Raw genomic sequence first — 20,665 nt, forward strand, 5'->3', positions numbered from 1 at the left:
GTCTGTCTGGGGCTCTGGTTCTTCCCATCGGTGTATTTTTGCCTGCCTGAGTTAATCTGGCCTTGTCTTCAGTACTGGGGCCGGTGAGTCCTGACATCTTCAGGAAACCCCTTTCTCTGTTTCTCAAATCTCTGGCTCCTCTTGGCCATTCTATTTTGATGTGAATAGTAGAGTCAACTTGGGATGTTCTGCCCCGAATGTGAGAAATTGCACACGTTAGTTTAGGAATGGTCTGTGAACTTGGAGTGTCTTTCGACCCATTTCTATACATCCTAACAACTGAGACGCGGATTTATTTTTTTGCCTACAAATCACCTTTCATGTCCTTTGTGACAGGTATCCCTAGGGGTTTGTTTCACTGAGACTGTGCTTACTATATTTTCTTTAATTTCATTTGGTAATAGTTGGGAGACTTAAATGCTTTTAATGGTTATAAATACTTGATTGTAGCATCATATGTGATCTCTATGCTTTTCTGAATATTCTGAGTTTAGTATCTTTTTTTTTTGCAGTAAACTTGTATTATTTGTATAGTCATAAGAAATAACACAGCAGTTTTTCTTTCAAAAATGTGTTTTTGAGAAGCCTTTGTCTCAGCTAAGCTCTGATAATTTGTGCAAATGCAGTAATCCCCGAGTCAGCTCCCAGGACTGTAACAAAATACCTGAGATAATCAGAAAGAGGAAATGTACAATTTAAGCTCACAGTCGTGAGGGTTCCAGTTCATTGTTGATTGGCTCTGTTGCTTTAGGCCCGTATGGAGAGAACACATCATAGCTGAAGCCCATGGAGAAATAAAATGCCTGGCCTCATGGTCAGGGGGCAGAAGAGAAGGAAGAAGAGACTGGGGGTCCCAGTGTTGCCTTGGAGGCTGTTCAAGAACCTCCCCCATCAGGCCCCACCTCTGAACGATCCTACCACCTCCCACAGTACCATCCTGGGAACCAAGCCTCTAACCCACAGGTCTCTGAGGGATCCAGATTTTAGGACCAAGTATACAGAAAGCTCTGGGGCGCTGTTGTTTGGTGCTGCTAACTCAAGGACAAAATCAAGAGAAATCGCACACGTTAGTTTAGGAATGGTCCGTGAACTTGGAGTGTCTTTCGACCCAGGAGCTCGGGTGTGTGAGGAGGATCAACTTTGGATGCAAATCAAGGTGCCTGAGTGGAAACGGGTCATGCATCTCCAGGGGAAGGGCCCTCCTCGAATTCTGGGCTCCACAAAACCAACAGAGGAGAGTTAATGTTTAGCCCAAAGAGAGGAGGGCAGAGTTCACGCTGGCATTAAGGACGCAGCTGGGAGCTGGCAGGTGGCGGAACCTGGGACACACCATTGACAGGCCCACCCGGCCCCCTCGGCTGCCTGTCGAGGTTCCCCAGCTCAAAAGAGGGAGATTTTGCTGCTGCCTTTGGTCCCCTGGCTCCCTTCTCCTCCCACAATTCCTTTCTCCAGGCAACAGCCGGGGCTCCAGGGTCCCCCAGGGTCCCCCCAGTGCCTGATTCTTCCTCAGGCCATCACCCTGCACGGGTCCCTTGAGCCCTCGGGGAAACGGGCTCTCCTCTGTCACCTGGGGAACAATCACAGCTCTAAAAGTGATGGCACCTGATATATGGTTTATCCTAAAGGACGGAGCTTATGATTAAGATGATTCAAAAACATTGCCAAGGCCCTGCTCTGGGCCAGGTCCCAGGCGCCGTGCTGGGGAGGCCAAGGTGGATGAGGGAGTTGTCAGGGCTCATGTCACAGGAGACAGGCGCTGTCTGTGAAAATCCTAATAAACAGAGCTATTTCACTTCTAATTATCTAATTAAAGTCTAATAAATATGATTATCTAGTAAATCACCTTATCATTGGTTAGAGGTGTGGGCAGGGGTGGCTGGAAGAGTCTCTTCCGTGCCTCTGGCTTCTGGTGTCCTTGGCTTGTGGCTGAATTCCCCACATCTCTGCCTCCAACGTCACATGATTTTTCCCTTGGTGCGCGCGTCTCTGTCTAGGTTTCTCTTTCTTATAAGGAGACCAGTTGCATTGGATTAGGACTCACCCTGATGACCTTATTTTAACGTGGTTACTTCTGTAAAGACCCTATTTCCAAATAAAGTCATATTCTGAGGTCCTGGGGAAGAACTGCAAAGTATGCTTTTGGGAAAACACCTCCCAGGAAGCCCGTCCCAGCGGAGCGCCCTCTGTCGGCAATCACAGGCCCCTACAGCTCCCTGGAGCGCAGGTGGGTCCCCAGAACCCTCACGCGCCCCTCCAGCTAGAAGGACCTCAGTACCCCAGCTTCACGGAAGGACCAGGGTCCCCTTTGGCTCCTGACAATCTGCACGGCCACATCAGCTTGACCTTGGGAGACTACTCTGGCTTCTTAAGAGTAAATCTGAAAAAATAAATAACAGGGCCCATTATAACTGAGACATTCCAGCCTCCAGCTGAGCTGGCTGAGGCCCTCAGTCTGCAGTCTTGACTCAGTCTCTGGACTGCCATTACTTATCTAGTTTCTTTCTTTTTTCGTTTCATTTCTTCCTTCCTTCTTTCCAGTGCAGGGGGATTGAACCCAGGACATTGCTCTTGCTAGGCAAGCAGCTCTACCACTAAGTGACATCCCCACCCCCACTGAGGATGACCCAGGGGCACTTAACCACCTCACACCCCCTTCTTTAGTGTTATTTTAATTTTGAGACAGGGCCTAGCTAAGTTGCTTGAAGGCTTTACTTAATTGCTGAGGCTGGCTTTGAACTCATTCTCCTGCCTCAATCTCCCAAGCCCCTGGGATCAGTGTGTGCCACCACCCCCAGCCCACATAGGGTTTTTATGAGGATTAAATATAAAGTATTTGGAACAATGCCTGCTGTCTAGTAATGGCTCATAAATACAATCCCTTTTTTAAATATTTATTTTTTAGGTGTAGTTGGACAGAATACCTTTATCTGTTTATTTATATGTGGTGCTGAGGATCAAACCCAGAACCTCGCACGGGGTAGGCGAACAACTCTACCGCTGAGCCACAACCCCAGCCCCTATAATCCCATTTTTGTGGATGAGGAAATGGAGACTCAGGAGAGGCCAGTAATTTGCACAAGGTTGTACAGACAGGCACCAGCTCCAACCCCAGTCCATCTGACTCCACAACCCTTCCTTTTCAAAATCTGAAACTCTTGCCTTAAATTATCTTTTTAATTTTTATTATTCAATTTTATTCATTTATTTTCTTGTTTTTTATTTATATACATATTTATTTGTTTTGGGGGGTGTTACTGGGGATTGAGCCCAGGTGCGCTTAACCGGGAGCTATGTCCCCACCCTTCTTATTTTGAGACAAGTTCTCTCCAAGCTTGTGGGGCACATTTCCTCCATTTGACAGATAACAAAATCCAGGCCCAGGGAAGCTAAGCGTCTCACATGAGGCTGCACCGCAAAACAGGCTAGCCAGAACTGGGGTCTCTGGCTGCCAGGGTAGGGTTGCTTCCTCCGGACTTTGTCACCGATTTCCCGTGGGCAGCCGGGGAGCCCCGCGGGAGGGCCGGCACACCTTCCTCGGTCCAGCTGCAGGTGCGCTGACCCGGGCTGGGCAGCGGGCGCGGCCGCCACAGGGGACGGAGGGGAGGAGGAAAACGGGAAACGAAACCGAAACTCGGAGAGCGGCACTCGCGGCGCTGGACCGGAACCAGACAGGGACCGGGACGGCAGCGCAGGTGCCTCGGCGCATCCCCAGGACCCAGCGATCGGTCCGGGCGGGGAGGCGCGGCCAGCGACATGGACGTGTACGGCACCGCGGCCGCTGAGCTCGACAGGATGGTGACCCGCCGCCTGCAGCCGCCGCCCGAGTTCGTGGGGGCTGCGCGGCGCGCGCTGGGCGCCCTGGACGCCGCGCTCAGGGAGCGCGGGGGCCGCCGAGGGGGCGCTGGGCCGGCGCTGCGGGTGCTGAAGACCGTCAAGGTGAGTGGCCTGGGGACACTGCGGGGGGGGGGGGGGGGACTTGGCCTGTGGATGGGCGACTCCTGGTCCAGCCTCAGGGTGCTGCTAACACACGAGCCAGGAGGAGCCCCGAGGGCACGGGCTCCCCCGCCCCCGCTGCTCTATTCTATTGGATGGAACCCAGGGCCCCACCCCCACCCCTGAGCCAGGTCCCCAGCCCTATTTGGTATTTTCTTTAGCGACAGGCTCTCACTGAGTGGCTTAGGGTCTCCCTTGTGCTGAGGCTGGCTTTGAACGCCCCATCCTCCTGCCTCAGCCTCCCCAGCTGATGGGATGACAGGCTCCACAGGTTTAATCTCAGCCCCACCTCTCCTGAGCTGAGTGTCCTTAGCAAGTGACTGCACCTCTCTGAGCGGCTTTTTCTAGTCTGTGAGCTGGGGTGGTAGGACATGTAGCTCATAGAGTCATGATGAGGATTTTCGTAGGGGGCATCTGTAAACTTCAGTTCCAGAGCCCAGCCCCCCAGGAAGGGCCTTGGAGAGTGGCCCTTTCAGGGGCTGGACAGAGCAGTAGGAGATGGGCCGGTGGCTTCTGGCTGGACCAGAAAGCAAAGAGAAGAGTCCCCAGCCTCCACGTCAGAATGACCCCTGAGGGGCTCCCCTGCTGGGTCATCCCCACCAAAAGTGTTTCCAGACATTGCCAGAGTCCCGCTAGGGACACCACTGCCTGCTCCCGGGAATCGCCATCGGCCTGCACGAGAAGGAGTGTGGGTGAAATCACACCAAGAGGAAAGGGGGGTGCCAGAAATGGGGTGCAAGGCAAACTCAGGCTCCTCCCTGCTTTTGCCGAGGTTAGAGAATCTTCACAACAAAACTACTGTAAGTCAGTGATGTTAAGGACAAAGCCGTGGGACCCTGATTCCTTGGATGGAAGTCACAGCCTGGCCACCTCGGCTGGCTTCGGAGTGGGAGGTGGGAGCAGGAAGCTCCAGGGCTTTCATCCCCCACCCCCATAAGTCCTCCCGAGTGGGCGCTGGCCGTAGGGGACTGGCATGGAGGTTGGGATAAGTACGGGTCCCAGCTGGGGTGACAGTTGGCTCTAGCTGGCTCTTGCCACTTACTGGCTGGCAACTCTGTGCCCCCTCCCGGCCTCACCCTCCATCATCTGCTACCGATTGTCACCACATCCGGTTCCCTGCAAGACATCAGGGGGTCAGATGCCAGGACAGAGCAGAGCAGAGGCTTGGGAGGTCCTCGTCCTCGTCCTCGTCTTTTGCAGAAACACTGATCAGAAAGGGCTCAGACGTTCCATGAGCCACACCACAGTTTTGCACCCATCCTGAGCAAAGGGCTCAACTCTTGCCCGCTAGTTTCTGGGTGTTTAGTAGTTGTTACTTTGAGTACCAGGGACTGAACTCCAAGGTGCTTAACAACAGAGCCACACCCCCAGCCCGTTGTATTTTTCATTTTGAGACAGGGTCTCCCTAAATTGCTGAGGCTGGCCTCCAACTTGTCATCCTCCCACCTCAGCCTCTAGAGTCTCTGGGGTTACAGGCATGCGCTCTCACGCCTGACTCTTCTCGTTGTTTTTAAAGTGAGTTGCTTACATTTGAAAATCGTGAGCTGATGTGTTAAAATTGCTTCTTTTGGAAACTCAGAGCTGGCTGCCTTGGCCACATTCCCTCACGGCACCAAATGCCTGGAACTGCCGGCCCCAGTCTCCACCCAGCCCGGTTGCCCTGAGAGCTGGTGGACGTGAGTGGTGGAGAGAGCCGGATTCTCCCGTTGCCGTTCCCTTCACAGGAAGGCTCCTTTGGCCGGGGCACAGCTCTCAGGGGTGGCTGCGACTCTGAACTTGTCATCTTCTTTGGCTGCTTCAAAAGCTATGAGGACCAGAGGGGCCGTCGTGCGGAGATCCTCCAGGAGATGCAGGGGCTGCTGGACGCCTGGTGTCAAGACCGCATCCCGGGCCTGCGCCTCCAGTTTCCTGAGCAGAACACGCCCGGGGTCTTGTGGTTCCAGATGGTATCAGAGGATCTTAAAAACTGGATGGATGTCAAACTGGTGCCTGCCTTTGACGCCCTGGGTGAGGGGTCCCTGGCTCACTCCAGCGTTGGGGGAGGATTCCTGGGGGCGAGACAGGTCATCCAGTTCTGGCCCTGACACTAACTTGCTGGGCCACCTTGGCAAGGCTATCCCTGTCTCTGAGCCTTGGCTCCTTGAATAAGCACGGCGGGTTTGGACCAGAGAGGGCCGAGAAGGGTCTGTGGTCCTGGGTGGAGGGGCTGGTCCCCCACCCAGGCACCTCAGGTTCCTTCAGCTGCTCCCCCAGTGCCTCCCACCCGAATTCTCCCTACTCCCTCCCAGTGCCCAGCAGAGCTGGGCCTGCGTCTTTAGTGCCCATCCTAACTCAGTGCTTTATGTCCCCAGGGACGCTGAGTCCTGGAATCAAACCCAAACCTGAGGTCTACGCAACCCTCCTCAACAGCGGCTGCCAGGACGGTGAGCACGCGGCCTGCTTTGCTGAGCTGCGGAGGAACTTCGTGAACACTCGCCCGGTCAAACTCAAGAACCTGATCCTGCTTGTGAAGCACTGGTTCCGCCAGGTGAAGCTCTGCCAAGGTTCTGGCTCCAGACGTTTGACTTCTCCGTGCTTTCATAATACTGGAAATATTTTCTTATTTTTAGTGACCTTTTATGGCCTCTTTCTGGAAAATGTCTGCTCATGTCCTTTGTCCGTTATCTTCTTTCGTAGCCGTCTTCTTCTTGTTGATTTGTTGAAGCTCTTTATATATTATGAATGCTAACTCTTATTTACTTGATATAGTGCAAATGTATTCTCTTCGTCTGTGGCTTGTATTTTGCTTTGCTTAAAGGTCATTTGTCAGCAAAAGTTTTCAAATTTTAAAATGTAATCAGGTGTAGTCATCTTAAGTTATTTGTTCTTTCCATGTCTGAAGTCTTTCCTTTCCTGACTTCCCAACATGATTCTCCCTCGTTACCCTCCAAAAGGCTTGTTTGCCACATTCAGGGCTTTGTCTAGTCTGGAATATTCTACATACAGCATGAGGTAATGTGGAGTTTGTAAGCTTCCTAGCCCAGCCTCAGGAATACCCATCTGCCCTATTCATGCTTTATTGACAAACTCTGGTGCATTGAAGGAGGTGTGCCCAGCCTGTGCCTGGAGATGAGGGACAAGCTTCCCCAAAATCTTGAGTCACATAGCTTGGTCCCCCCTGGAAACGTGGACCCCCAGATACATGGCCCAGAAACAGGAGTCATGTGTCTGCACGGGGATGAGGGCTGGGTGGACGGCCGCCCCGCCCCACTCGGGCGTGGTGCCCTGCTCCGTGGGTGCCAATGGCCTCCTCCTCTCCAGTCGGCCATCTGGCCAGCACCCGGGATCTGTGGGGGAGGTAGACAGTCCCGGGTCCTGCTGGCTCCGCCCTGGTGACCCCTTGTCCCCGGGGAGACAGGCCAGCTGCTGTGGAAGCTGGGGTGGGACTTGGCCCGCTCCCTCCCTCGGCTCAGCCTGCGGGGACCCCAGCCCCGAGGCACAGCCACCAGGGGCCTATGGAACCGCCCTCCCTCCCTTCCTCCTGCCGAGCCCCTCCCTCCACCCTGCTCACAGGTGTTCCACGAGGAGGCGCAGAGCAGGCGGCTGCCCCCGGTCTACGCCCTGGAGCTGCTGACCATCTTCGCCTGGGAGCGGGGCTGTGAGAAGGACGCCTTCAGCCTGGCCCAGGGGTTCCGGTCCGTCCTGGGCCTGATCCAGCAGTACCAGGGCCTGCGTGTTTTCTGGACCGTCAACTACAGCCTCGAGGACCCTACAGTCGGGGATTTCTTGCGGAGGCAGCTGGAGAGACCCAGGTACGTCCTCACACCTGCCACGTGCTCTCCTGTCCCTGGGCCTCGCAGAGCTGACGGACAGTGCTGGAGCAGGGGTGCTGCCCAGCTGCACCTTAGGACCCCCCCCCGAGATGATCCTTTTTCACTTGTGAAAAAATCTCACAATGCCTGGGCCACGTTGTGTGTGTGAAGGTTTCGCTGACAGATAGCATGCTCATTTAGAGGACCGTCTACAAAGGGCTTTGAAACCACCACCCAGAGTCACAGAATACTCCCAGCACCCCCGTGAGTCCTTCCTGGTCAGCGACACACAAGATAAACCCCATTCTGATTTTCATCAGTCCAGTTTTGCCTGGTTTTAAATCTGATTTGAATAGAGTCCTGCACTATGTCCATTTGTGCCTGGTTTCTATTTTCTCAACATTAAGTCATTGAGTTCCATTCATTTAATTGAGTTCATTCTTTTTCATTGCTGCTTAGTATTCCATAGTAGGAACTTAGGACAATATGATTTCCAGTCTACTGAAGATAGCTAATTGGATTGCTCCCAGTTGGCAGCTATGCTGATATACACATGTGTCTTGCATGTGTCTTGATGTGTATGCATCAAATGGATGTAGACCTAGGAATGGAATTGCTAAAGCACAGGGTGTAATTCAGAGTTCCGAGCAATTGTCCTTGTATCTTGGGTTCCTAATATGCAGCCAGGGTTCAGAACCCTGGCTCCAAATTCATCTCTACAACAGTCCATCAAAGTGAGCCTTGTTATCTTCATTTTCAAATGAGAAAACTGAGGCTCAGAGAAGGAAAGTCATCTGCCCCAGGTCACACAGCTGGAAAATAACTAACCTGGGATTGTAACCAGCTCTGCCTGACTCCAGAGCCCTGGTGACTTTCTTGCTAACTGAACCTTGACTCTCTGGAACTGCAGGCCTGTGATACTGGACCCTGCTGACCCCACATGGGACCTGGGCAGTGGCACAGCCTGGCACTGGGATGTGCTGGCCCAGGAGGCCCGGACGTGCTGTCACCATCCGTGCTTTCTGGAGGCATCTGGGAGCCCCGTGCAGCCCTGGGAGGGGCTGGTGAGTTTCCCAGGGCCCTTGGGTCTTGCACCCTATTTATGCGTTCTGGTATATTTCTGAGCATCCGCGGAGCGCCAGGGCCACATGTCACAGAACAGAGTTGGAAGGTGGGAGCAGCAGGCATGGTGGCCTCTAGTCACCGGCTGAGGCCGCGGAGGAAGGAGGCCCCAGCACAGGTCCCTCCCAGCCTTTCCACCCACCATGGGGAGGCCTTCTGCAGTGTCCCCCCGGGAGGGCGCCTTTTTCTAATATGTCCACAGGCACTGAGCCCCTCACTTCCCCTCGCGGAGCCTCAGTCACCCAGCTGAGCAAAGGGGTGGCTGATGGCGGCAGGGGGTGGCATGGAGACCCTGTGCGGTGACGCGCTCCTCCAACCACCTTTCAGGGCCTCCCACGTGCTGGGTGCTCCGATTTGGGCCACTGTGTCCTGCGAGACTCTGACCAGGGGACCCCTGAGGACAGCAGGAGCCTGGACGACACTGTGTGTCACTGGGCAGGGGACAGCCGACCCGTGAGTCCATCCCCAGAGCCCGCCGCAGCCGCCAGCACTGCCCCGTCGGCCCTGGGCGCAGCCTCGGCCTCTGCCCTGGCCCAGGTCCCCGCCAGGGAGCTGGACCGCTTCATCCAGGACCATCTGCAGCCCAACCCACGGCTCCAGGAGCAGGCGAAGAGGGCCATCGAGGTCCTCCAGCGCTGCCTCCACAAGAACTGCGCCTACAGGCCCTCGAGGGTCATCAAGGTGAGCGGGGCAGGTGGGGACCCCATGGGGCCCTCCAGGGACGCAGGAGAGGGGAGAGGTCGCGCCATGTGGCCAAGGTCGGGCAGGGGGGACCCACGCCCTGGAGCGTGGCCGGAGGCCAGCCAGAAGGCCCAAGGAGACCTTCACCCAGCCCTGCCCCAGCCCTGCCTGCTGTGCCCAGGACCCGCCAACCCCATCGGGCAACATCCGTTAACCCAAAGCCACTTTATGATAATGCACCCAAATTCCCGAGGTTGAACACGGAACTCAAAGTGACAAACAAAAGGTGTGTGGGGTGCACTCTCCACTACCTCAACCCAGCCATCGCAAGCCGGGGTCTCGCTGTACAGTCCAGTGCCGGGATTTGTTTTGAATATTAAATAAATAATAATAAAAATAAAACCACTCACACAGCAGTCATCACCTCCCTCCTGAGCTCGGGGCCGCTGGTTTCTGGGGCTGTGTGGCCTCCAGGGCTGTAGGACCATGTGGCCCTGGACTGCTCCCCGCCCATCCTCTGGTTGCTACCCGGCCCGGCGCTCTGTGGGGGGCCTCTCTCCCTCCTTGAAGCCCTGGGTGGAGCAGGCTACCTCCCAGGGCCATCTTGGCTGGACGCCCAGCCCCACCCGCCTATTGGCCTCCAGGAACACTTAGCATTTTCTCAGGAACCACTGTGTCCCCGTCCCCCTCCCCAAGCTAGAAGGCAAGTTCCTGAGCGGAAATCTTTTACTTACGCGCTCCCACCTGCCCCGGTGCGTGGAAGTGGGTAAACACTGTTGCATGATGGACGGACGGATGGACGGAAGGGCTGATGTTGACTGATGGAAACAGACCACAGAGCACATTTGAGGCCCATCTGGTCTGGAGCCTGCCCTTGTACCTGCTGCTCCAGATGTGTGGTGGACGCTGCTGCTGCTGCTGGCCTTGAAGTTCTGGTCACTGTGGCTCGGCCTGGCCCCGCCTCACATGGCCGTGAACTCTGCCTCAGCTCTAGATAAAGAGGCAGGCGCAAGCCCACACAGCTTGGCTCTCTGCTGAGCCCCCAAGAGTCAGAAGTCAGGGGCTCGTGGGGTCTGGCCCTGTTGAGGTGCCCCAAGACCCACCATCAGCGAGAGAGCCATTTCTGGGCTGTGGTTGGTAGGCTCCTGGTCCCAGCTGCTCCTCCCTCCGCAGGGTGGCTCCTTCGGCAGGGGCACGAACCTCCGGGGTGGCTGCAACGTTGAGCTCATCCTCTTCCTCAACTGCTTCAAGAACTTCGAGGACCAGGAGCGCCACCGAGGGGAGATCCTCAAGGAGATGCGGACACAGCTGGCATCGGGGTGGCAGGACCCAGTCCCCGGGCTGTGCCTTACGTTTCCTGAGCAGAACACACCTGGCGCTCTGCAGGTCCAGCTGGTGTCTGCCGCCCCAGAGACTTGGGTGAATGTCAGCCTGCTGCCCGCCTTTGATGCCGTGGGTAAGGACGCCCAAGTCTGGGGAAGTGACAGAGAAACCCTGGGGACCTGGGAGCACATACAGGCGCCACCTGCCATCCTCCTTGTGCTTCTAAGTCTCCCACTGAATCAGGCACTGAAAACTACTTTGAGGTAGTTTTGAGATCTGAGGCAGATTTCAGCCGATGGAGAGCTTTACCCAGATCTTAGTGAGGGAAGGTTCCAGGCTAAAGGAAACTAGAGATACCGCCCACCCATAGTTACCAACAGTAACGGTTCCCCAGATCTGCTGGGGATTGTAAAGGAAATTTCAGGGTATCATTTCCTCCTTCGCTTTAGAGAATTTACTTTAGGATTCGTTTTTCTGACTTTTGGAAGTGAGTCTTAGTCATTGTCAGTCCTAAAGAAATGCAGTTATGGAGGCTGAGGAGGCTGAGGCAGGAGGCTCTGGACACAGGCACCACTGATTCCGGGCAGAATGTGGAGCGGTCCATTCGGGCCTGAATATTTTGTACTCTGCATCCTGACATCATCTTTTGCTCTTTGATCTATGACTATTTGGACGTGGGTTTCCAAATGAAGGTTTGGAGTTTGGTTCCTTTGTTTCTTTAAACACTTACTATTTTTTTTTTAACATTACTCCAACTGTATACTTCACGTGATGACACTTCTTGGTAATTTGCTGGAACTTTCCAGGTTTAGACTTGAGTTAAAAAACCTTTCTGTTTCCGCTTCCTGCTTGAAGGGTCTGATGGGTGTTTTCCCTCAGGGTCTACTGTCCTATAACCTCTCTCCTTTCTGAAGAGAAGTCTGCTGTCCCTTTATCAGTCATTTCTTTGTATGTAATCTATTTTTATTTGTATGTGTGGCTTTTTGCTTGGTCTTCCCCTGACACACCCCCTCTCCCACTTTTGGGAGACTTTGAGACTTTCTTGGTCCACAGTGTTCTTCAGTGTCTCCGTGATCCATCTGTGCACGGACTGCTCTATATTCTGTCTGGAATCAGTGGTGCCTCCTGTGTCCAGGAACTCAACCCTTCCTTTAGTTTTGGGGAAATGTCTCCCAGGGTCCTTTGCAATATTGCCTCTGCCCATGTTCCCTGTTATCTGCTTTCTCTCGATGACGCCCCCCTCACGCTGCCTGCTTCTCATTGCTCAGATCTGTTTTCCGTTTTACTCTTTTCAAATGCATCTAATCATCTACCTATTCTTGATTTTTTTTAAATAAGAACGTTTTCATTTCTAGAAGTTTCTATTTGTCTCTTTCTCAAATCAACCTGTTGTCTGCCCTTCGACTTCATTTCTTTCATTGGGGTCTCATTGACTCTTATCTTCTTGGATCACCTTAAACATGCTCGGATTGTCCTGTGATCACAAATTCTCCCATCAGCTGTGTCTCCATACCCTCCCCCTCTCCCACCCCACCCCTGGCTGGATCATTTCTTTGTGTGGTTTGTAATTTTTATTGTGAGGAACTGTATTGTATGGAACTTTTACTTTCTTTCCTTTTCCTCTGGAAGTTCCTTCTGCTGTGGGCTGAAGAACTATCCCTCAAGGGACCGAGTTCTCATTTTGTCTCCAGCTGGGCTCCAAGGGCCTCATTCATTCCCAGGCCAGCTTAGGGGGTGACTCCACAGCCTGGGACTTCCCCACCAGGCTGTAAATTTGGATTTCACAACTGCATCCAGCATTGGATTGGGGTCTAAGTTTCTCCTGGGGGACTTTTCTTCCCCTGTCCCCAGGAGCCTCTCTCTATTGGTGGGTGATTCTTCTGAGACACCTTTCAGGGTTTTCATTCCAGAATGAAGGAGAGGCTGGGCCTCAATTCCAGTTTCCTCTCCCTTCCTTGATTTTTTTACCCTCTCCTGGGAGATGACAACATGAATAATAGCAGTAATTAATGCTTATTGAACACTCGGTGTTTTTAAAGCAGTTTGGAGCAATTTACATGTGGATTTCATTTTACATTGCTTCTTATAATAACCTTATAAGGAGGATGCTGCTTATGATCCCCAAAGACGCAAATCACACAGCTTGGATTTGAACCCAGGATTATCCATTTTGGAAGCTCATTCCCTTAACTTCTATGTGAAAATTATTGGACTACCCAGTTCAGGGTTGATACTAAAATAAAGGGGTGTGTGTGTGGGGGGGAGGTGGTGGCTCAGTGGTAGAGCGCTTGCCTAGCCCGTGTGAGCCACTGGGCTTGCTCCTTAATACCACATAAAAATAAAATAAAGGTTTTGTCCACCTACAACTAAAAAAAAATTTAATGATAATTCTGTTATCCAATATTGCAATATATTATGATTGATTGCAATGTCACATAATTAATGTTGAAATTAATTGCATTAATGAGCGTCATCCATTGCACTAATGGTGGATGCATGGTGCGCGCTGCTAGCTTCATTCCCAGCTGCACAATGAGTGGTCCCACTTCCACAGGGCAGCTCGGAGCCAGCACCAAACCTCAGCCCCAGGTGTACACGGCCCTGTTCAACAGCGGCGGCCACGACGGCCAGCACGCGGCCTGCTTCGCAGAGCTTCGCAGGAACTTCGTGAACACGCGACCCGCCAAGCTCAAGAACCTCATCCTACTGGTGAAACACTGGTACCATCACGTGAGTGCCCCTCGGCCCTCCCCCGGAAGTGGTGCTGCCTGGGCCAATCAGCTCCTTCCCTGCACGGACAGTTTTCTCTCCTTTGCATCCCATTGGCCATCCCAAGCGGAAGAACCGCCTCCAGCTCCTCCCTTTCCTGCCCAGATCCGGAAGTCCCTGTGTCTTTCCTCCATGAAGGCCTCCGTTTACGTAGCTGGGGTTCCCCGTCCCTGTGTGGCCCGTGGGTTTCTCCCCACTCCTCGCACTCCTGATGCTTTCCCACCCCAAGGCCTCTGCCCCGCCCTTCTGCCCGTCAGTCATCTTCTGCACGCTGCCCCAACTCTTGAGCATCCCCTGGAGGCCCGTGCCCATTCCCACCCCGCAGGCACTGATCTTGGGTTGACCTTCCCTGACAGGTGGCAGCTCAAAATCAAGAGCAGCCAGGGCCCTCTCTGCCCCCAGCCTATGCCCTGGAGCTCCTGACCATCTTTGCCTGGGAGCAGGGCTGTAAGAACCACAGTTTCAACATGGCCCAAGGCCTGCGGACTGTTCTGGGGCTGGTCCAGCAGTACCAGGACCTTTGTGTCTACTGGACGGACAACTATGGCACTGAGGACCCAGCCCTGAGAACACACCTTCTTGGCCAGCTTCGGAAACCCAGGTGCACACCAGCTCCCCGGTGCCCGCCTCCACCCTGTGCTCTGTGCCCACTGTCACCTGGCATCTGTGTCCAGGAAGGCTCCAAGGCAGGCTTGGGGTCACCAGTCATCTTGCTTACCTCTGGACTTTGATGGGGAAGTGTGCACACAGGAGAAAACCAGAGCCAGTTTTATAGCACAGTAGGTGGCCATATCTCAAAGTGAGGGGCCACAGAGTAGCCAGCAGCCAGCTGGGGCTCCTTCTGAATGTGGGCAATACTGGGCCAACCCTGGGGTCCTGACACTGTCCCCAACCCTCACGCCTCTTCCCAGACCCTCCACATTCCCAACCACCTGCCCCCCCACTCTGTCCTCAGGCCTCTAATCCTGGATCCTGCTGACCCCACCTGGAACGTGGGCCAAGGCAGCTGGGAGCTGTTGGCCCAGAATGCAGCGGCCCTCGAGACCCAGGCCTGCTGTATGAGTGGGGACAGAACCCCTGTGCCACCCTGGGATGTGCTGGTAAGAGGCAGGCCCTGGGGAGGGGGCATCGTTGGCTCCCCTCCCTGGTGCCCTTTACCTGCCAGTGTGGCATCCCCAGCTTGGAGTGTTGGCTGAGGTGGTTAGCACTGTCCGCTGTTCTGGAGAATGGACCTTCAAGAGCAGCACAGGTTGTCCCATCTCATCCAGTGCCTGAGACACACAACGTACAAAGACCCCACCTTTGTCTCAAGGCGGGACCAACTCTTGTGATGTGGGTCACGCTCCCAAGCTCCCTGTGGGATCAGGCACGAGCTCATCTCCTTCCCACCCCCTTATTGTGCTACCCTTGTTCCCTGTGAGCATGGCCCCAATTAATCACGTGCCCAAGAATCCCCTGATCAGGCTGTTTCTAGGGAAACCAACCTAAGAGGTAAGCCATCTGCACCTTATGAAAGGATATTGTTAATCTAGTTTTCATTGCTGTAACAAAATACCTGAAGCCAGAAACCTTTATAAAGAAAAGAGGTGTGTTTAGCTCCCATTTTTAGGAAATTCAAGGTCATGGTGCCAGCATCAGCTGGGCTCTGCCGGGGACCCATGGGATGGCATCACAGCCACAGGAGACCTTGTGGGAAGAGGAGATGGCATCCTGAGACAGGAAGCCCGAGAGCTGCCGGCCTGGCTCACCCACCCCACCTGTTCTCTCCGCAGCCAGCTCTCCTCCACCAGACCCCAGCTAGGGACCTGGACAAGTTCATCAGCCGGTTTCTCCAGCCCAACCGCCACTTCCTGGCTCAGGTGAACAAGGCCGTCAACACCATCTGCTCGTTCCTGAGGGAAAACTGCTTCCGGAATTCTCCCATCAAAGTGCTCAAGGTGGTCAAGGTGAGTCCCCGGAGAGCAGCAGGCAAGACGGGTCCTGCCGGTGGCTGATCTCTCCCAGGCCAGTATTGGGGCTGACCCCTCTCTGTGCCTGCTGCAGAACGTGGTATGGGTGGATGGTGGAGGCAGAGTCCAGATAAGCCTACATCTCTTGCAGTTGCTAGTGACACTCAGCTCAAAAAAGGACACAAATGAAAGCACCGATTGATGTAACTGGAAAGCCCTGGATTAGGCAGCTTCAGGCATAGCTAGATCCAGGAGCCTACATTATCAGGACTCAGCTTTTCTCTCCAGCTCTTTGATCTGCTTTGTTTTTGTTTCACTGTTTTAAAGCAGAAGCACAAATTTATTGACAACAGAGTGACAATCAATAGTCCGATTTCCATTCAAATCTACAAAAATGGCTCTACTTTTCGGAAGGGGAATTTTTTTTTCTCAAAATTCAAGTTAAGACTTGGAATGGAGTCTCCTAGGCCTGGCTTGGGGAGACAGAATAGAACTAGTCAATCCTGGGGCACACGGAAGGTGGCCCCACCTGGATTTTGGGACCTGGGTGTGGGCAGTTCCCACAGACATAACCAGGATGCTGACCCCAGGTGGGAAGGACGTGGGTGTGCATGAAAGATCACCTCGTCCTCTGCACTTCACACAGCCTCAGTTTACAATTGGACAGGCCCAGTGGAGACCCGGTCATCTCAATACAGTGTCAAAACGGAGGGTCCAGGCCTGCTGGCGTGCTGTGTGACCCCAGGCAAATACTGTGGCCTCTCTGATTCTCCCTTCATCGTTCATAAGAGTCGAGGAGGATGGATTCGCTGCCTGGTTTCAACCCTGGCTTCACCCTAGAATCACATGATGCCCAAGTGCCATCCCAGCTCAAATTAGGACGGGACTCAGCTGTTGGCTGTTCTTAAAAGCTTCTCAGAAACAGTCAAGTTTGAGAGCCACAGGCCCGAGCAAAAACAGAGAAAAACTTTCAAATCCACCCCAGCCCCAAACCATGAAGGAAGGAGAAGTTTCGCATTTGTTGAGGGGATTCACTCACTCCTAGCACACTGTGTTTTCTTCTGATCCTGCTCTATTGAGGAGCAGGTTAGGACTAACTAAGGTTAGGACACTTGCCCAAGGTCACACAGCAGGTTCCTAACTCAGAATCCAGAGCCTTAAGTGCAGGGCCTCAAGCCGTGCTTGTGGGGTTGACCTCTCCCCTGTCCTCCCCAGGGTGGCTCTTCAGCCAAAGGCACCGCTCTGCGAGGCCGCTCGGACGCCGACATCGTGGTGTTCCTCAGCTGCTTCTCCCAGTTCACTGAGCAGGGGAACAAGCGGGCGGAGATCATCTCCGAGATCCGGGCCCAGCTGGAGGCCTGTCAGCAGGAGCAGCAGTTTGAAGTCAAGTTTGAAATCTCCAAGTGGGAGAACCCCCGGGTGCTGAGCTTCTCCTTGACATCCCAGACGATGCTGGACCACAGTGTGGACTTTGACGTGCTGCCAGCCTTTGATGCGCTAGGTGAGGCTCCCGGGTGTAGGCCTGAGAAGGGGAAGGACAGGAGCAGACAGGCACAGTTGTAGAGGTTGTGCACTGCACATCCGGGCTACATGGGTTCACATCACACACATTATCCATGTGAAGGTCTATCACACCTTTCCTGGAGAGAGTCTGGAGAAAAGGGCACTTTTTTCTAATTCCCTCAAAAATGCTCTGTGTGATAACAGTGGCCTCGAGCCACAGGATCCTGGCCCCAGAAGTGCCACCAACATGCACTTTGCAGAGTGAGAAAACCCCCGAAATCTAAGTTCACTTGGTGCCTGAGTTTGAGAGAAGAAGGGGGGAAGGTTCCTGTGGAATGTCTCCGCACTGTCCTGTTCCAAAGGGCCAGCTTGGTGCTCAGCAGTGCCCCTGAGTGCCACAGACCACAGGGGGACCTCTGCCCCTGCCCCTGCAGTGCTGCTGTCCCCAGAGGCTTCAGGTCCAGGACCTGCCACCAATCTCTGCCCCCACGGAGCCCCCGGTGCCTCCAGGGCATCCCAGGCCACCCCAGGGACAGCCACTCTGGGGGGTCACGGACGTCTATCTGGGTTGTGGCTGGGAGACTCTGGGCAATGGTGCCAGATGGCCTCCCCATTGCCCAGGCCAGCTGGGGGCGGGCTCCAGGCCCCCCCACGCACAGGTCTACAGGGACCTCATCCGCAGCTACCACTGCGCCGGCGAGTTCTCCACCTGCTTCACGGAGCTGCAGCGCGACTTCATCGTCTCCCGCCCCACCAAGCTCAAAAGCCTGATCCGGCTGGTGAAGTACTGGTACCAGCAGGTCCAGGTGCGGCCCAGGGACTGGCCCCCACCACAGCCCCTGGCACAGTCCCAGACCCCTGGGTTGGAGGAATAGGGTGCCCTGGAGGGCCTCGGTTTTCCCTTCTGACTGATGTAACTACAAAGCCCTGGATTAGGCAGCTTCAGGCATAGCTGGATCCAGGAGCCTACACAGCATTATCAGGGCTGACGGCTGCGTCCCGGGATCTGATGGGTGTGTAGGTGCTGGGGGGGGCATGGCCCCTCCGACCCCACCATCGCCACTCTCCTTGTTCCCCAGGGCCACAAGATGCCCAAGGGGAAGGGCTCCCTGCCCCCCCAGCACGGGCTGGAGCTCCTCACCGTATACGCCTGGGAGCAGGGCGGCCAGGACCCCCAGTTCGGGATGGCCGAGGGCTTCCGCACGGTCCTGGAGCTCATCACGCAGTACCGCCAGCTCCGCATCTACTGGACCGTCAACTACAGCGCCGAGGACGAGACCATCGGGGACTTCCTGAGACAGCAGCTTCAGAAGCCCAGGTCCAGGCCAGCCCGGTCCCCAGACTCCGGCTGGGGCTCCCCCCACCCCCAGGGCACAGAGCAGAGAGAGCAGGACCCCAAGTTCAATCTCAGCTGCGCAGCGAGTGCCCTTCAGCATCAGCGCGCTCCGGGCGAGCGGGAGAGACCTAGGCCAGGGACACTGTGTCCCTTGTTTGTCTGAAGTGCGTTGAGGGCAGGGCTCGCTGCAGAGCCACCAGGGAGCATGAGGCGTCTCGTTCTCTGAAATGGGCACAGAGATAGAAGAGATGTCCCCGAGCTCGTGACACATGTCTAGTCGTTGGGCAGTGGCCATACAGGGGGACATTTTAAAGACACTCATGATGTCATCTGCCTTAGTAGAGAGAGGAGCCTGATCCGCCCAGGATGCGGGAGGGAGAGAGGTGGCCAGGCTGGAGTGGGCATCAAGGCCCACGCGCCCTGGGGGAGCACGGAGCCGAGGGGGATCAGTACATCTGCCTGGATGCAGCATGGTCAAGGGACCACCAGGCAGAGGAGCCCCTGAGTCCTGTCCAGCCCCTGCAGTGTCAGATACGGGGAGAGGACAGTCCGGCCAAAGCCACAGGGTCAGCCCTAGATGTGCTAGGAGTCACACTGACCCTGGGTGGAATTGCAGACCCATCATCCTGGACCCGGCTGACCCGACGGGAAACCTGGGCCACAGCGCCCGCTGGGACCTGCTGGCCAAGGAAGCCGAGGACTGCATGTCTGCACTGTGCTGCACGGACAGGGACGGCACTGCCATCCGGCCGTGGCCAGTGAGGGTGAGAGCCTGGGGGGACCAGGGGGGCTGCTTCTGCCCCAGCCGGGCACCAGGGCTCCGTCCTGCAGTCCCCGGGGACCAGCGTCTCCTGCCACGCTCTCCCCCAGGCTGCCATGTGAAGTCCAGGAGGTCAGTGGCTGCGCTGGACGGCAGGAGTGGACCCCAGCCCCAGTGGCTCTGCAGACCATCTCCCCCTCGCCTGCCCCCGGCCCTCCTGCTCCTTCCCGGGCAGCCCCCTGCCTCGGAACCCGTGCACAGGGAAAGAGGCAGCGCTGGGGTTGATTGTGTTGTGGTGTGAACTGATCGATAGGATCAGTAAGAGTGCGAGTCATAGGTTATAGACTAGTGCAAATACAGATTGTAGATATGAGATTTTGATAAGTGAGACGAGACCATTATAAAACAGGACTGTCCCGGGCGGGCCTCGGACTCCATTTGTGCCTCCCATAAAACCCTGTTCCAAGAGCCGTTTCTGAGAAACTGAAATAAAAGCTGTTTTCTTATTTAAAAAATTGTCTTTCTGGACTTTGTACCCCACAAATTGTCCCCTACTCAGGGTGTAGCGGTGGTCTGGGGAGCTGTGTCCTGGGTGTGAGTGCCCCCGTGGGTCTACACGACTTTGAAGTACTCTCTGGCCTGCCGACCCCCGCCCAATTCAGGATGCGACTGTCCAGCACCTGCTGAACCTAGGGCTGTGGCCCCGCAGCGGCAGAGCTAATGCATGTTAGCTTCCGGTTGTCACTTGGAGCCCACAGGTCCCCCTGGTCAATCTTTTATGATTGGCTGGCTCACGACGACCAGCAAGTCACTGAGTTGTGGCTTTTGTCCTCATATCCTCCTTGGAGGGACCAGGAAGCGGCTGTCCTCCCACAGAGCTTGATCTCTGCGGTGGGTGACAGTCCCTGGCCAGGTAACTAAAGCTCTCTTTTGATTTGAATTTGGACTTGGGGAGTCTTCTGAAGCGGGTCCCCTAACCACTGGTCACGTCTGCCTGATGCAGAGGACAGAGGGCTCCAGGGGGCTCTTTTCTGTCTCGGCCCCAGAGTGCACACCTGGGGCACGGAGGCGTCCCAGGGCCCTGCCGGCCTCTGCCTTCTGAGCGTCTCTCCTGTGACGGCCAGGCTGCCCAGCAGTGACCACTCACACTCCGTCTCACCCTGAGGCTCCGTGTCGCCTAAAGTGCTTCTCCAGTGGGAAGGCCCCGCCCTGTGCCTAGTAACGGGTGCCTGGCACAGGTCCTTGGCTGCGCAGAAGGGCAGCTCCTACGCAGTGGGAGTGGTTCTCTTGCTCCATTTTTCTTGGGCCACAAACCTCTTCAGAGATTGATGGTCCAGACGTCAGTGGCCATTCTCTACTCGTGCTGACCCAGGGTCCTCTTGACCCACTTCCCTTCTGCTGGCTTGCTGCTGGGCCAACCCGGGCAGTCCCGCGGGGG

General features: G+C 55.1%; 1 protein-coding gene across 2 annotated transcripts; it reads left to right on the plus strand.

Moving 5' to 3' along the window:
• Positions 1-3,345: 3,345 nt before the first annotated feature.
• Oas3 (2'-5'-oligoadenylate synthetase 3) lies at positions 3,346-19,742 on the plus strand. 2 transcript variants are annotated; one of them, XM_078039064.1, is made up of 16 exons: positions 3,348-3,936; positions 5,718-6,000; positions 6,345-6,520; positions 7,546-7,784; positions 8,695-8,848; positions 9,234-9,587; positions 10,761-11,043; positions 13,465-13,640; positions 14,036-14,280; positions 14,635-14,779; positions 15,452-15,625; positions 16,844-17,129; positions 17,753-17,937; positions 18,211-18,449; positions 19,084-19,231; positions 19,338-19,742. In XM_078039064.1, the coding sequence occupies exons 1-16, from the start codon at positions 3,754-3,756 to the stop codon at positions 19,347-19,349; spliced, it is 3,282 nt and encodes a 1,093-aa protein (XP_077895190.1). In that variant the 5' UTR covers positions 3,348-3,753; the 3' UTR covers positions 19,350-19,742. The 2 variants fall into 2 exon arrangements, with proteins under 2 accessions (XP_077895191.1, XP_077895190.1); XM_078039065.1 differs by lacking the exons at positions 19,084-19,231; positions 19,338-19,742 and having other exon boundaries at positions 3,346-3,936; positions 17,814-17,937; positions 18,211-18,346.
• The last annotated feature ends 923 nt before the right edge of the window (positions 19,743-20,665 follow it).

This window comes from Ictidomys tridecemlineatus, chromosome 2 (assembly GCF_052094955.1).
Source record: "Ictidomys tridecemlineatus isolate mIctTri1 chromosome 2, mIctTri1.hap1, whole genome shotgun sequence".
NCBI lineage: Eukaryota > Metazoa > Chordata > Mammalia > Rodentia > Sciuridae > Ictidomys > Ictidomys tridecemlineatus.

Excerpts from the sequence above, each read along its gene's own strand:
- Oas3 (XM_078039064.1), top strand. The coding sequence starts at position 3,754 with ATGGACGTGTACGGCACCGCGGCCGCTGAGCTCGACAGGATGGTGACC. Across the intron at positions 13,641-14,035 it reads TGAAACACTGGTACCATCAC|GTGGCAGCTCAAAATCAAGA; the intron begins GTGAGTGCCCCT and ends CTTCCCTGACAG. Across the intron at positions 17,130-17,752 it reads GCCAGCCTTTGATGCGCTAG|GCCAGCTGGGGGCGGGCTCC; the intron begins GTGAGGCTCCCG and ends CCCATTGCCCAG.